The sequence below is a fragment of the Danio rerio genome, chromosome 1, assembly GCF_049306965.1.
Source record: "Danio rerio strain Tuebingen ecotype United States chromosome 1, GRCz12tu, whole genome shotgun sequence".
In the NCBI taxonomy this organism is placed as follows: domain Eukaryota; kingdom Metazoa; phylum Chordata; class Actinopteri; order Cypriniformes; family Danionidae; genus Danio; species Danio rerio.
Window position 1 is genome coordinate 53,364,772 of NC_133176.1, and position 17,482 is coordinate 53,382,253.

The 17,482-nt window shown below is 34.7% G+C and overlaps 1 protein-coding gene across 12 annotated transcripts in view; it reads left to right on the forward strand.

Moving 5' to 3' along the window:
- Positions 1-15,896, forward strand: part of gstcd (glutathione S-transferase, C-terminal domain containing) — a 158,422-nt gene extending 142,526 nt beyond the window's left edge. For 11 of the 12 annotated variants that reach the window (XR_012392707.1, XR_012392727.1, XR_012392742.1 and 8 more), the window contains 4 exons: positions 1,747-1,880; positions 7,715-7,745; positions 11,845-11,914; positions 15,494-15,893. Coding sequence is in view for 7 of the 12 variants with exons in the window: in XM_009294165.5 (XP_009292440.1) it covers positions 1,747-1,880; positions 7,715-7,745; positions 11,845-11,914; positions 15,494-15,633 (375 nt within the window). In the remaining 5 variants the exon portion in view is untranslated. Of the gene's footprint in view, positions 1-1,746; positions 1,881-7,714; positions 7,746-11,844; positions 11,915-15,493 lie in introns of all 12 variants that reach the window. The other variant, NM_001024462.1, reaches the window with a different exon arrangement.
- The last annotated feature ends 1,586 nt before the right edge of the window (positions 15,897-17,482 follow it).

The following is a 17,482-nucleotide window of genomic DNA, read 5'->3' on the forward strand; positions in this document are numbered from 1 at the left end:
GCTCAGGTGTGAGTTTTTCTACAGAATTCAACAGAGTGTACAAATCTTGACGGTTCTGTGGGTCTCGTCTATCAAATCTGAGCTTTATTTTGTATTCTCTATTGGATTCGTGTCAGGTGATTGGCTGGGCCATTCCACAGCTTGATTTTCTTTCTCTGAAAGCATTTGAGAGTTGGTTTCATCTTCATCATCCTGCTAATGTAGATGTTGAACTGAAGCAGCTAATAATACTTTACAATGATGAAGGGCAGAGGATTGACTAACTACCCAGAGATTTCAGCTGCTGTCTGGGCATTCACTGCCTTTCTACGCCTCCCTTTCTTCATGTGTTTAATACTTTTTCCTTGCGTCGTTTCATTTTATTACGCATTACTTCATTTGTAAACTTAAAAAGTTTTGTTCTCTTTGCATATATGGATTTCTTTGGCTGTTATTAACATCTGGGGAAAATTTCAAGTCAACAGCACCTTTAAAATGTGTTTTCTGATAAAAATGGGGGCGTGTTCAAGACTTAATTTTCCCGCTGTACAGTATGTGTACACCAACCAACTTGGTCAAACGGGAAGTTTGAACTGGTAATGTAATCTTCTAAACAGATTTTCACACAGAAATGAACATTTGTTGGCATATGTAGAGTTGTGGAGCCTACACATTTCTCTGTAAATTAATTATTTTTTTTATATTTAATTCATTTTTTTCTCTTATGCTTTTTGGATGATATTGTATTATGTTGTGTCCGACTGTTTGTGTATTGTGAAATGGCCTTTGTACCCTTTTTTATTTTCTTTTTTTGTTTGTTTGTTTGTTTGTTCTGTTTATCTTATTATTTATTTACTTATGCGTAGGCCCACACGGAATCTGCGAGCGCAGAATTCCGCAGATTTTCCTCAGAATTCCGCAGATTTATGCAGATTTTTAGCCCATTATTAATTCTGTTTATTTACTTGAGTAATTGTGTATATCTGAATTTATTCAGTTTTTATTCAGTAATTTATTACTTTTTATTTCATATATTAAGGTTTTAGTTATGATACTCCGCTGGATACTCTCAAAATAATTCCGCAGAAATCCGCATATTTTTACCAAAATTCTCTGCAGAAATAGTAAAAAACGTCAGCAGATTCCGTCTGGCCGTACTTATGCGTCTTTTGTGATCCCCAGCGCTCCACTAGTGTCTGAAGGGAAAGGCACGTTCACGTTTTTACCAGAACTGGCACTACATATTTGGTTATGTACCATATTGACGTCGATGCGTTCAGGCAAAAGATCCGAACCCAACTCCATTCATTTATTTGACGCTGAGTTGATGGTTTCGTTAAAGAATCAATAGTTTTAAACATGGTGTACTTTCAGATTTAAACCTCAGCTGGATGTTTTCAGTCACTAAGTGCTGTTTAACCCTGCATAGAAGCTCATTTTCAAAAACCTATAATAGGGGCTCTTTAAACACTCCTTAACATTACACTGCAGAGTGATTATTCTGAAATTTAACATCTATTTCAATTTATTTAGGAAAACAAATTGTAAAATTTCTAAATGTAACAATTTTTACTGTATTTTAAATTAAATGAATGCAGCCTTGATGAGCAAAGACTTCTTTCAGATAGTTGCTGTTTAACCGGTGGCCTAAAGTGCAAAATCCCCAATGATTTACAGTGGTGTCTTTATCTCGTAAGGCTGGTATTGTTTGTTACTCACTTGTATTTGTCAGCTCAGGTCTTTAACCAGCGTGTTTGTGTGTTTCAGGTTGCTCTGCATGCGTGTGGAGTGGCGACAGACATGGTTTTGGATCGCTGTCTTCAGGCGCGGGCTGGGTTTGTGATCAGTCCTTGCTGCTACGGGTTCATTCAAAACACACTCAAGTTCAACTTCCCCAAGAGGTGAAAAGCAGGTTTCTCTTTCTCACTCTCTTTTCATTTGTTCCCCTAATCCCAAAGTATACAGCGATGGTGTAGATCTGTAATTATTCGCAGTAATAAATGCTAAGCTCTGCATACACTAAAAAGACGATTGAATGATTATGAGCAGAGGTGTTTTAATTGAGATACAGTTGTTGCATGTTTCTTTTAGGCTTGTCACTATAGAGTTGATGAACGAATTATTCGCCCTCTTGTGAATTTGTTTTCTTTATCAAATATTTAACAAATGATGTTTAACAGCAATTTTCACAGTATTTCCTCTAATATTTTTTCTTCTGGAGACAGTCTTGTTTGTTTTATTTCGCGCAGAATAGAAGCAGCTTTTAATTTTTTAAACCCTTTTAAGGTCAAAATTATTAGCCCCCTTAAGCAATATATTTTCAATAGTCTACAGAACAAACCATCGTTATACAATGACTTGCCTAATTATCCTATTCTGCCTAGTTAACCTAATTAACCTAGTTTAGCCTTTAAACGACACTTGAAGCTGAATACTACTAAATTAAGGTAAAATATTATGTGCGCTCATCATGTCATAGATAAAATAAATCAGTTTTTAGAAATGAGTTATTAAATCTATTATGATTAGAAATGTGTTGAAAATTTTCTTTCTCCGTTAAACAGAAATTATAGAGCAAATATAAAGGGCGCTAATAATTTAGACTAACTGTATTTATCTAAACTAATTATTGTTATTAAGTGATGAGTGTTGTCGCTTTGAAGCATAAGCCGGATTTACTAATTTCTTATCATTATTTTTATGTATTTATTACTAATATTAGTTTTACCTTTTGTAAATTTTATTTGAAAACAATTAAATCATCCCATGTTAATGAATAATGTAACAAACTAAAAAGCTAAACAACTAAAAAACTATTAGTTACTTTACTTAAAGAAAGTAAATTTGTTTTAACCTCTGAAAGTGAAGTGCTATTTTGGGGTTTCTGCCTGGATTTCGCCTACCCAAATTCAAAAACTTCCCAAATCCACATGCAAAGGTGTGAATGCAAACATTTAGTATTATTTTAAAGAAAACCCTTTGAATTTTCATGAAACACTGCTGAAAGTGATTAAAATAATTGTACAGTTGCAATCAGAATCATTAGCCCCCCTTTAAAGTTTTTCTTTTAAAAGTATTTCCCAAATGAGCATAACAGAGCAAGGACATTTTCACAGTATGTCTGATAATGTTTTTTCTTCTGGAGAAAGTCTTTTTTGGTTTATTTCAGATAGAATAAAAGCAGTTTTTAATTTTTAAAAACCATTTTAAGGTCAATATCATTAGCCCCTTTACGCTATATTTGTTTTCGATAGTCTACAGAACAAACCATCATTATACAATAACTTGCCTAATTACCCTAACCTGCCTAGTTAACCCAATTAACCTAGTTAAGCCTTTAAATGTCACTTCAATTTGTGTGCTTTCCACTGTATTCTGTTTCCAAGTTTTACGCAATTTAAATTTGATTGCAGTTAACTACAATGACCCAGTTTATTATGAACGTGGTCAGAAATAGCTAACCGTAATAGATAACTACAATAAACATTCATTATCGCGTCTATTTCTGTCTGTCTCTTCACATGAACGTTCTCAGAGTATCAACAATCACAGCTGAGCCTCATCAGGCCCAAAATAAATGTTGGCAGGACCGTGCAAAAATAAGCTGAGAAAGAGAGCGAATGTGCGTGTTTTGAAGAGCGTTTCTTTCTAACCGTCATTAGTTTTTCCTTCCAATCGCATGCTATCGCTCTCCAGATCTGCCATAAACCTTCATTTAATCTCAGGCAGGAATTTTGCCGTAGGCTGTGAGCATCAGGGTGGCAGGAGCAGCGAGCGCAGGAAATTATTTTTCCATGGTTGTGTTCACAGTTTTGCCATCGTGTGATTTGTCAGCATTGCTGTTCAACAGTAGGACGACCCGATGACAGACGGTTAATGTAGCAAACATTACCTACCACATACAGAAAGTCTGTTCACACCTGGTGTTAGATTGCGTTTTGCTTGATTGGGTCACAAGTGGATGAAGGAGACATGTTACTTTTTACGCCTTGCTTTCAAATGAGTCTATTATTCACTTTCGATCACTTTTCTGATGAGGGAAGGTCTATTCTAGATGATTTTCTTGCTCTATTGATTAAATTTGTTAGTTAAAAATAAACGTTAAAGGGGTAGTTCACCCTGAAATGAAAATGTGCTCAGTATTTACTCACCCTCAAGTGGTTACAAAGCTTTATGAGTTTCTTTCTTCTGTTGAGAACAAAAGAAGATATTTTAATCAATGCTAAAACCCTGTCCCCATTAACTTCAGTAAATACATGTACTTACTGTGTACTTATGCTTGATTAAATACATGTATGTAATTACATTTGTAAATACACTGTTGACCATCCCTTACACCTTAACCCACCCTTAAACCTACCCATGCCACCAAACCTGTCCATAACCCAACCTCTATCCCAACTCAAAAGCACCACAAGTATTCTCAAATACATTATAAACACAGTAAGTACATTGTATTTATTTATTTTTGATGTAAGTACACAGTAGTTAAGGACACTTAATATAAAGTGGGACCAAAACGATGGCTGTGGAAGTCAATGGTTACAGGTTTTCAGCATTTACATTTGCGTACATACAATGCAGTTAAAAAAATAAAGCAAGATGCAACTGATTTTTCTGGTCAGTTAAAAATAAACATTACAGGTGTAGTTCACTAAAATTTTTTAAATATACTCACTATTTTCTCACCCTCAAGTGGTTGTAAAGCTTCTTCTGTTGAAGATCTTTAGAAAAATGTGAGAAACCCATAACTATTGACTTCTATAGTAGAAAAACAAATACCACGGAAGTCAATGGTTACAGGTTTTCAGCATTTTACTCTTTAGATAGGTCCATAATTCAATTATACACACTATTAATATAGTGATGTATGATTTAACTATCGTTTCCATTATTTTAGTTACTAATATACAGAATATGTGTTGTAATGCACGTAACCGGAAGCCCTAATGATCTCACAAGATCGAATGTATTTCTTTGTAGTCCTCAAATTCATTCACTGTAGGCTTTGCTAGGCTATCACTGTAAAAGCCAAATGTCTCCCTTTGCATTAAACTTTGAGCATCTTACGTTTAGAGATGTTATTTATGTTCACACAGCTACATTACACATCAACTAAAGTTTCAAATGTGTTATCGTTGTGGACCACTCCTTAAAGTTAACTGCACTTAATTGTATTAGATAGAACAGCTATTATCATCCACTTCTGATTGAATTGTCTAAAATATATATATATATTTATATATATATATATATATATATATATATATATATATATATATATATATATTTATATATATATATATATATATATATATATATATATATATATATATATATATATATATATGTATATATGTGTGTGTGTGTGTGTATATATATATATATATATATATATATATATATATATATATATATATATATATATATATATATATATATATTTATATATACAGTTGAAGTCAGAATTATTAGCCCCCCTGAATTATTAGAACCCCTGTTTATTTTTTCCCCTATTTCTGTTCAACAGAGAGTAGACTTCTTCAACACATTTTTAAACATAATAGTTTTAATAACTTATTTCTAATAACTGATTTGTTTTATCTTTGCCATGATGACAGTAAATAATATTTTACTAGATATTTTTCAAGACACTTCTATACAGCTTAAAGTGACATTTAAAGGCTTAACTAGATTAATTAGGTTAACTAGGCAGGTTAGGGTAATTAGGCAAGTTATTGTATAATGATGGTTTGTTCTGTAGACTATCAAAAAAAAAGTTAGCTTAAAGGGGCTAATAATTTTGTCCTTAAAATGGTGTTTAAAAAAATAATAACTGCTTTTATTTTAGCCGAAATAAAACAAATAAGACTTTTTCCAGAAGAAAAAACATAATTAGACATACTGTAAAATTTCCTTGCTCTGTTAAATATAATATGGGAAATATTAAAAAAAGCAACAAAAATTTAAAAGGGGGCTAATAATTCTGACTTTAACTGTATATATATATATATATATATATATATATATATATATATATATATATATATATATATATATATATATATATATATATATATATATATATATATATATATAATGTCATTGGCCCATGAAAAACTATTTTCTAACTCTAACAAGAGGCAATTCAATACAAATAACTTGGGGCTCTATTTTGACGATCCATGCCATCCAAGTGCAAAATGCACGGCGCAATCGCATTCAGGGCATGTCAGAATCTATTTTTGCTAATATAAGGACAGAAAAATCCGCTTTGCACCGTGGGGCATGGTCTGAAAGGGTTGAGCTTATTTTCTTAATAAGTTATAGGTGTGCTTTAACAATAAACCAATCAGAGTCTCGTCTCCCATTCCCTTTAAGAGTCAGTTGCGTCGCGCTATGGTGCATTTGCTATGTACATGATGTAAAGTAAGTGTAAGTGGAAAAACTGAGCATTTCACAAGCAAGAAAACGGTTAAACAGAGCATCTACAGCACGAGAATGACAGATAAATTATTAACTTTCGCTCTCGAGGGTAGGGAAAACCTTGTATGCACAGACATCAATTACCCTATAAATAATTAAATTCATTTGTTAAGAGCAAATATTTGTTTTAAAATTATTTCTAAATTCAGTTCTAATTTCCGCAAACGAATAAATGAACAATAATAACGAAGTGTGCTCAAAAACCTGAGTTATATCCAAATACACATGCTGTATAGTGTAAAACCTGACAGGTGGGCAAATCTAAGCTTGTTTTTAATTTAAAAAAATATATAAATATGGATATAATAAATAATACTGCTAATAATAATAACATTGTACAAAAGCAAATTGTTATGAATAAACTGAAAAAGCCCCCCGAAATGAAGAAGGCATGAAAGAATGGTTTTTAAATTTATGTAGGCTAGAAAATAATATGTTTTGTAATATTTTAATCCTTTATATTTATATCCTATATATATATATATATATATATATATATATATATATATATATATATATATATATATATATCCTTAATATTTTAATTCCTTTTCATTTGTAAAGATATTTGCGTATTGCTCTACATCTTGTGTGTATGAAGCAGTGTGTAAGCGTGGCGCACAACTAACGCGCTCTGCGCTGGACAATAGACCGGCTTTGTTCTGGTCTATTGAAAAATCTATTATAGTCCCTCAAAATAGCAACGCGCCAGTGATACACGTCAAAACGCCTTTATTATTAGACCAGAATGCCTATGAGCCCACATATGAGCGCAAATGCATTTGCTATTTAAACAGCGTAGCGCAAAACGTTAAAACGACTCTTGCACGGAGCTGAAACTAGCAAACAACAATTGCGTCGCACCTTGCGCCACATTGCGTCGGGTGTGTGATAGGGCCCAATATGTTAAAACTGCTATCATAACATTATTAATCAATATGTGGCTCTTTTTGGATTCTCAGAAGCTATAGAAATTAAAAATGTGAAACAGGAAATAGTTTGGGACCATTGTTTTTGTTTACATCTCTCAAAATCATAACAGGATCAGAAAAAAACGTTATCTATATCATTCCTGTAACTCTATTTACAATCCACTTACACCTTCCAAGAATGTTTTCAGGGTCTCCTTTAAATCCTTTCCTTAAGTTTGAGTGTTTTTTTATGCCTTTACTCCGTCATGTCGTTTTTCATTCGCGCCTCAGTGTATGTGTGAGTTCATTAAGCTTCCCTCTCTCCGTCTCTTTCACAGTGCGAGGTTTGCGGAGACTTTGAGTTATAAGGTAAGTGTTTCAGCACTCTTTCTTTCTCTTGCTCTTTTCATTATCGCCTACACGTGTTCAACGTCACACCGCCTGGTTCCTCATGCAAGAGCCCCTGTGGGAAAACTCTGCAGGAACACTTGTGTGAACTTCAGCGTTTGATTCAGTGCAGGTCACGACTTCCAGAACAAAATATATATATATATCGGTGAGCTTGTTATTATTAATCATAATCAGAAAGAGTCTTATTAGACCATTGCAACAACTTGGCTTTTCCAATATAAACAGAGGACTACTGAAACCAGCAATACAAAATAAAGTTGTACTAAATAAAAAGTCACTGTTTGAATTAAAGGAAGCTAAATCTTCAGAGTCTATGGTGTATGGTGATATGTTTCTGGCTCATTATTTATGGACAGCAATAGTTTTAACTCTATTAAATGTAGTAAATATGACATTTATTTCTGGACAATAAAGGCCTAGATGGTTCTTTGCATTGTAATATTTAGGTTTTTAAAATGAAACAATTGTTTTGCTGCTTGTTTTTCAACAGAAATAGGGAAGCAGGCGGTCTCATGTAGTTGCGCATTGTATTTTGGCTGCTCTTATCTGCAGGCGCTGTCTGAGCACTGAGTAATGGATGCGGTTAATCAGTCGTATCTCACTGTCATCAGTGTGTGGACTCCAGCATCTCTCACACACTGTGCTCACAGCCCCTACCCAGATAACACCTACATAGGGGTCCACCAGGGACAGCCTGTCCCCTCAGTCAAGATTCTAAACAGATACGCTTTTCATTAGTGTTGCTATTTGATTTGATTTTTAAAAAGCTCATTATGTGTTGTGCATAGATTTTAGGGCATGAATAGCACTACTACATGTAGCAGCTTGTTGACTTTTAGTTACAAGCATAACAACAATAACATAGAACCCTCTAGCAACTAACCTTAACACCTTAAAAAAACTGGTTGATAAATATAAAATAAAAATACTGAAAATTACCGTCAGAAACATCAATTTTAAGGACAAATTATTTCTGAGTAGCTAATTCAGAATATTATTATACACTCACCGGCCACTTTATTAGGTACACCTTACTATTACTCAGAGATTTTGCTCCATATTGACATGATAGCATCAACTGGCGATTTGTCAGTTGCACATTCATGATGCGAATCTCTCTCTCACATCCCAAAGGTGCTCTATTAGATTGAGACCTGGGGACTGTGGAGGCCATTGTCATGTTTAAGAATTCAGTCTGAGATGATTCACGCTTTATGACATGGCGCGTTATCCTGCTGGAAGTAGCCATCAGAAGATGGGTACACTGTGGTCATTAGGGGACGGACATGATCAGCAACAATACTCGGGTAGGCTGTGGTGTAGAAAACATCCCCCACACCATTACACCACCAGCATCAGCCTGAACCGTTGATAGAAGGCAGGATGTATCCATGCTTTCATGTTGTTGACCCGACCATCCGAATGTCGCAGCAGAAATTGAGACTCATCAGACCAGGCAACGTTTCTCCAATCTTCTATTGTCCAATTTTTGTGAGCCTATGTGAACTGTAGCCTCAGTTTCAAGGTTTAAGGTTTAACTTTATTTGTCCCCGAGAGGAAATTTGTCTTGGGCATAAAAGGTGCTACAACATTGTCTAAACAGACAGTAAAAATAAATAAAACAAAATAATTAAGAACAAACAGTTAAGAACATACATTGTTTACAGAATAAGACCGTATATAAATATAAATATATAAAACACAGAACCCAGTCAAGTGCTAGCGTACTGCAGGAGCAGTGTTATTGGTAGAGTTCAACAGTTTTATGGAGGTAGGAACAAACGAAAGCTTCAGTCTATTAGTTTTACACATTGGCATTCTCAGTCTTTTTCCTGATGGTAACAGCTGATATTCACTGAAAAGGGGATGTTTAGAATCAGTGCTAATACGTATTGCTCTTTTTATAGCCGCCTGTTCGTATAGAGTCTGGATGGGCTCTTATTGTTTTATCCCTATAATTTTCATGGCTGTTTTTTGCATATGAACCAATTTATTTTTCAACTGAACAGACAGGTTTCCAAACCAGACTGTGATTCCATAGCGAATAAGACTCTCAAACATAGCTCGGTAAAAAACAAGCAAGATATGGCTACCCACCCCATAAAATCTCAGCCTTCTTAAAAAATAAAGCCTCTGTTGTAGTTGTGTGCATAAACTCTCAATGTGTGTTCTCCATCAAAAAACACTGTCCATATAAAACCCCAGGTATTTGTAAGATGTGACTTGCTGTATCACTGTGTCTTTAATGATCACAGGCCTGTGTTCAGAAACACTTCGTGGGTCAAGTACCATTTCTTGTGTCTTTTTTACATTTAACACAAGACAGTTCTTATCACACCACTGAATGAAATGATCGATTTCACTGTGGTAGGATGATAGGTCCATGTCATTGTGTAAGAGACTTAAAATGGCAGTGTCATCAGCATATTTCATAATATAATTATTAAAATGTGTGCTCCTGCAATCATTTGTGTACAAGGCAAAAAGCACAGGTGATGAAACACAACCTTGTGGCACTCCTGTATTACTGTATCTGACCTCAGAAAGTGTCCCTTTAACCCTTACCTGCTGAGCTCTGTTACTTAAAAAAAGAGTAAAACCATTTAATTAAGAACGTACTGACACCCATGTTATGCAACTTCTCTAAAAGTAGATGTGTCTGCACTGTATTAAATGCCAAACTAAAATCAACAAATAAAATACGAGCATAAGCTTCCTGTTCTTAGCTGACAAGAGCGGCACCCGGTGTGGTCTTCTGCTGCTGTAGCCCATCCACCTCAAGGTTCGACGTGTTGTGCATTCAGAGATGCTCTTCTGCAGACCTCAGTTGTAACAAGTGCTGATTTGATAAAGTCTGGCCATTCTCCTCTGATCTCTGGCATCAACAAGGCATTTGCGCCCACAGAATATATATATATATATATATATATATATATATATATATATATATATATATATATATATATATATATATATATATATATATATATATATCCGCACAAATTAAAAAATATTGGGTAAATATAATTTTTAATGAAAATAACTCAAACCAAACTAAAAATAGAGATGTGTTAATTATTATATATACATGTAATAAAATATAGAAGCATATTTGATTTAAAAAAAAAAAGTCAAATACATTTAAAATGATTAAACAATATGAAAATAAATTAACCCAATGATGCTTTATTTTTATTATATTGCATTGTGGTTTAAAATGAATGCTTTCAGAACTGATTTTTTAGATATTCACACAAATTTTTTAAAGTTGGGTAAATATTAGAGTAATTTCTAATTAAAATAGCTCAAACTAAAAATAGATATGCATATTAATTATAATCTAAATACATTGTTTAACTACAGAAGCATATTTGACACTTTAAATGTCAAATACATTTAAAAATATGTCAATAAATGAACCCAATGTTGCTTTTTTGTTATATATTTTAATTGCATTGTGATTTTAAATTTCAGCATCAAAACACCCTGCAGAAAAATGCTTTAATTGCTGTACTGGTTTTGAATTTGATTAGTTCAAAATGAAAATAAAATAAAAAGCTTGATTGGTTTCCCCCTTGGCTCGTTTTGAAGTGAGCATAACAAGTCTGATATTTCTCATCGGCTAAACACGCAGATTAAGCACTTTACTGTGTTAAAGCATGTTTTTCAGAAATTATCCCGAGTTACAGCATCGATCCCAGCTATTAGCCTGGGAGAATTCAACTTGATAGGAGAAATCAATCTGCCAGCGCTGTTACGTTCCTTTCCATCAGCACTTGTTTCACTCAGTTAATGCAGAATAATGGTTGCTCCGAGACATCGCTGGTCAGGAACGATGCAGGAAGTCATTTTCCTGCACTTCATTACAACAGCCATCACCAAAAAACTAAAAAATGCAATTAGAGTGCATTGATTAATATCAAATGAACTGCTTTCCTCTGTGTTTTCCTCTAATGGCTGCTTCTACCGCTTTGATAAATGATCTGTTCATTCGCCGCAGCCGTAACGATCTGGTGCATTGATATTTGTTGCCATTGTGTTTTTGTGTTTTACACAGGAGCATATGATCCTGTGCAGGTTTGCGGATCAGACGGCTGTCAGTTTACCACCCGAACGACGCTCCATCGGTGAGATGGGTTTGTTTTTTTGGCAGCTGGTCAGAGCTGTTGTGCTTTAACAATCAATTCCTGATAGGGATAAGCCATTTGGTGGAAAATTTTAGGGTAGGATGAGCTGTAGTGTTGGAGGATTTATAGTTTCGTGCACGATCTGGCTGTGTGAGGCTCACAGCGATTAGAAACCAATTCAAAAGTTCAACTACAACTACAATTGCAATCTGAATTACTCAACCCCCTGAATTATTAGCCCCCCTGTTTGTTTTTTCCCCCAATTTCTGTTTAACGGAGAGCAGATTTATTCTGCACATTTCTAAACACAATAGCTTTAATAACTCATCGCTAATAACTGATTTATTTTGTCTTTGTCATGATGACAGTAAATAACATTTGACTAGATGTTTTTCAAGACACTTCTATACAGCTTAAAGTGACATTTAAAGGCTTAACTGGGTTAATTAGGTTGACTATTCAGGTTAGGGTAATTAGGCAAGTTATTGTATAATGATGGTTTGTTCTGTAGACTATTTAGAAAAAAAGTTTAAAGGGGCTAATAATGTTGACCTTAAAGGGCCATGACACCCCCCAATTTAAGTTCAGGTCTACCTCAGAATTTTTTCAAAAGATGCATGATTAATGGGCGTGGAGCTCCACGAGCATAGGGCAGGAGTGGGCAGGGCCAGCAGAGCAGGGGAGAAGGAGAGGAGCGAACAACTGTTGTCAGTTAGCTCAAAAAATGAGAAACAAACCGTGAGGAGACGCATGAGTTTATTACAAAGGTAAAATGCAAAATAATAAACAGCGATCAAATGCCCTGCTACATTTGTTATTCGTAACTTCATATGCAGATCACCACAATTTATATCATTATAAAGATAATCGTGTTCTTATAACCACTATAAATGAGGACTTTTCCCTCAATCCCCAGGTCTGACTCTGAATCAGAGGTCTGAATGCAGACTCAGTGCCGTCTCCTGCCTTGTCTATTTTCACCATTAGTTCTGCTGGTAATCTGGAGGATTTACGCAAACACAGCAGCACGGCAATGTGTCTAAATGTGAACCAACTCCTGATAAAAGACAACGCTCGCCATTTTCCAATTCTCGTACTGCTCTCCTGACAAAAATGCTTGCAGCACACAAACAGCTGTGCTGTGTCGGCCCAGACATTATCGCGGGGAAAGAAAAAACATGCAACAAACTTCGAAGATCATGGAAACAAACACATACAAGCCCTTATGAACGGCCAATTACTGTGTGCCGTGGCCGCAGGTCCATGTCTCACAGCTTGCTAGCAGGTCTGCCTTGCCTTCGGGAAAGCACGTGCTCTCATGATTAATTAAGCAGCCGGCTCTTCACATAGGATAAGAAAACTCCGCTATGTCATCTTTGCACTTGCAGTACTGCGCTCCGTCGCCAAATTTGGTCCCGCCCCAAAAATCATTTTGAACCCGGAAGCTGAAATTAGCTGACAAAAGCTCAAAATTTTCCAGTTTTCCCCACAATTAAAGCTGACAGGTGCTAACATTGTCTTAAATGATGCTCAACACACACAAATCTGTTAATATAAAAAAAAGTTATCCATAGTGTCCTGAACCTTTAATTTTTTATTTATTTATTTATTTATTTTTATAAAAACTGCTTTTATACTATCTGAATTAAAACAATAGACTTTTTCCGGAAGAAAAAGTATTTTCAGACATACTGTGAAAATTTCCTTGCTCTGTTAAACATAATTTGGGAAATATTTAAAAAAGAAAAAAAATCAAAAAGGGGCCCAAAATTCTGGCTTCAACTGTATTAAACTGTTGATTGAAAATTCAGCTTTGTGGATGTATTGACATTTTAGTAGTTACAATGTGTTGTAAAAGAAATAATATATAGGCTGCGTCGATTGGCTGATTAGTAATGAGCATTAATGAGCAGTTGGACAGGTATACCTAATAAAGTGGCCGGTGAGTAGTTAAATAATGTTAAAAAACAAAGTCTTATTTAAAAAGCACCAGTTTTTTTTTTTTTACTAATTTTAGTTTTATTTAATCCTAAATGAGTTTGAAATACAAAAGTAAATCATTCGTCACAGTAGCGCAGTTTGTAGCAGAATCACCTCACAGCAAGACGGTCGGCGTGTTGGCGTGGGTTTCATCCAGGTCCTCCGGTTTCCCCCACAGTCACATAGGTTTGAGTATTAAGTTAAATTGTTCATAGTCTATGTGTGTGAATGAGTGTCATTTTCTGGTGAGTGGTTGCAGCTGGAAAGGCATCCGCTGCGTAAAACATATGCTGGATAAGTTGGCGGTTCATTCTGCTGTGGCGACCCCAAATTAATAAAGGGGCTAAGCTGAAACCAAAATGAATGAATGAAAAGTAAATCAATAATGCTAAAATAAAACAATATCACTGTGTTACACACCTAAAGTCAGCATATTGGTTCAGTGGACACTTGACCTTCGACTGGACATTTAAGAGACCTGTAAATGTTTCTCCAGACTAACAGCACTTGTTCGGTTTCCAGTAAACTTTGCAGAAGCATTTGAGTTGAACATAAACAGTGAATCTCTAACAGCATCTGTGCTGAAACGCTGAACTGAGATCAGACAGACTCTCGCCGCTGCGTGACCTCTTTTCTCTCTCAAACACACACAGTCTGATCGCACTAAATCTGACGGCGCTGTCATCTTTCATACCGCTCGCCATCTTTTACAGCCTCCCCACATAACACATGCTAAATGGCGCCAGTCAAACCTCTGACTGATATCAGTGAGCTGATTATTACTCTTGATAAGATCAGAAAGATCAGTTTAAAGCTTTTAGTGCATTTTGTTTTCCATCAAACTACAGCAGCCTTTTTTAAAGACATTTTTTTTTGTTTGTCTTTTGATTTTTCTTTTTTGGAAAACATTTAAAATTAATTTAAGAAATCTTAAACCTAATAGACTTTTGATTGAATTATTTCTATTTCTCTATACATCGCTCAGTCTGTTCACACTTCTGATAGTCTATGGCTTATATATATACAAATCACAGGATGGCTAATTATTTTGGCTTTAGCTGTAGTACAATATATAACTAATGTAGATGACTAATGAACCATTATTGTACAGTGTTATTGATTAGCAAAAGTCATTTTAGTTTAGCTTTATTTAAAAAACACACTTTTTCATTACTTGTTTGCTTTTTTCTTCTTCTTTTTTTAATTAAAAATAACTTTTTTGAGTTTTCCAGAACTTTAGGGACAATTCAGATGGCTTTTGCAGCACATTTACTATTTCTGAACTCATTTATAAAACCAAGTTACACATTTATTCTGTTAGACTCTCTGAAGTGTCTTGACCTAAAGACTCTCCGTTTGTTTTTACAAGCTGAAGGTCAGAAAGTCTGTGCCAAGAACAGACCATTAATTAAAGTGTGAAACGTGTCGCATTGACTCATAACAAAGCTCTGTTCGTTTGGTTTCAGACAGTAAAATGCTGCTTTTTAATTGGGTTCTCAGTTTTAATTAACTGTAGAATATCTGAATGTTTTCTGTCTGAATATACTCTGTCTATTAAAGGTGTGTTTTGGTGATTAGTGTGTTTTGTGAAATGTGCAGGGAAGCGCTGTATGGGACTGGTGGACCTGGACCGCAGCTGGGCAGCAGAGGCTCATGGGTATTCTGTGAGGGTGATGACCATGATCCCAAAGGGATGTTCACCTAAGAACAATATGCTGGTTGGTGAACCGACAGGATAACACAAGCTCACTGAGAAATCCCTTTTTCAAGATGAGATAGGTCTACAAATATACCTCAGCGGGAATGTTTAAATGATTATTTCCATTTTTTTGTGTTTCTTTTCAAGTTTTAACATGATTGATCAACTAAAAATTCATCATTTACTCATGCCAGTTTTGTTTAAGTGCTTTTTTATGAGCTATAAAAGGAGTATTTTTAAAATAATGTTTGCAATAGGAGTAAAACTTGGATTACATGGATTAAACTTTTTTATGCAAAATAACTGACTGGTCCTGCGTAATGTCTTCTATATATTTAGGTATTCTGGTGATAATATTATGTATTGGGTTTAGTGGAAAAATATAAGTGTAATGCATGATAAAATGCCCACCTAGTCTTTTAGTTACTGAGTTAAAAAACTGATAGCTTATAATAGTATAATATAATTATTATCAACTGATAGTTGATAATAACAAATAATTTGAGTTCAAAGACTAATCCTAATGAGTACTGTGAACTTCATTTGAGTAAACAAAGCAATTTGAGCACAGTAAAACCCGATAAGTGAAGAGAACTCAAACCAAATGAGTTTTGTCAAACCCAATGAGTTAAGGCAACTCAAACTGTTTAAGGAGACCGATTGCTACCAACCAATTAAGTTAAACTAATCTACATGAGTACTGTAAACTTACTCTATTTAAGTTGAGGTAATGAGGTATTTAATTAACTATTTATGCTGACTGTTTCAAACTTCTTAATAAACACTTTTAATTATTTAAACTTTAAATCGACTTAAAATTTTCAGACGAGGCTTTCTTAAGTCACTATAAAGTTTGTCTAGGAACTTTACTTTCTAGTTATTCAATTACTGTACCTGCATATATGACAACTGTTCAATTCCTCGGAAAACCACAAAGCTCTGCTTGTTTCACTTTTATTTTTGCTCTGTTTTTTTTATTTATGCTTGCAATTTGTTTGATTCACTCCTCCACATGATTATTCCAACCATCTAAATGAAAGATGACATCGCAAATTGGCTATTCAAGACATCTGCAGAAATTTGATTCATATCGCAGTGTATCTCACAAAAAATATTGTCACATCAGATTTTCCGACATCGTGCAGCTCTAGCTGGTGTGTAAATAATGAGTGATTTTGAGTTTCAGGTGAAGCTTTTTCATATTAGCAAACGTTTTATTTATAGAGAAAGCTCAGTTCGTTCGCTTCAGTTCATTCAGAACTTGTTTTTATGTATTGTTCTTCTGTAAATCACAAGTACAAAGCTGTTCTACACCAACAACAGAGAAAAGCACCATAAATCTTCATCTTTCAAAGACGCACTATAACTTTGTATGAGGGGCTGAATCTAAATTAAGATGTGCTTTTATGACGCTTTTTACGCTATTTATACACCATTTTGTGCTGAACACAAGCTTTGACATTCTCTCTGACATTTATGTTTCCCAGAAGAACGAAAATCATCTTTTGAATGATACTGGAATCGTGATGAGATAAAAAAAAAAATATGAATCAAAAGCGTGTATTGGCAGATTTGTCAGCTGCACATCCATAAAGTGAATCTTCCATTCCACCACATCCCGAAGGTGCTCTATTGGAGTGAGATCTGGGGAATATGTTGGCCATTTGAGTGCAGTGAAAATGTTGTCATGTTCAAGAAACCAGTCTGAGATGATGCTATGATTCACGCTTCATGACATGGAAGTAGCCATCAGGGCCCGGTTTTTCAAAAGTTTTAATCCAGATGAAATTGATCCGGATTTAGTAATCCTGTTTTTGCGATCCCTGATCACGTAATCCAGCTTACTTTTTGGACCAGTTTTTCAAAGCAACATCGGATTGGATCAATCT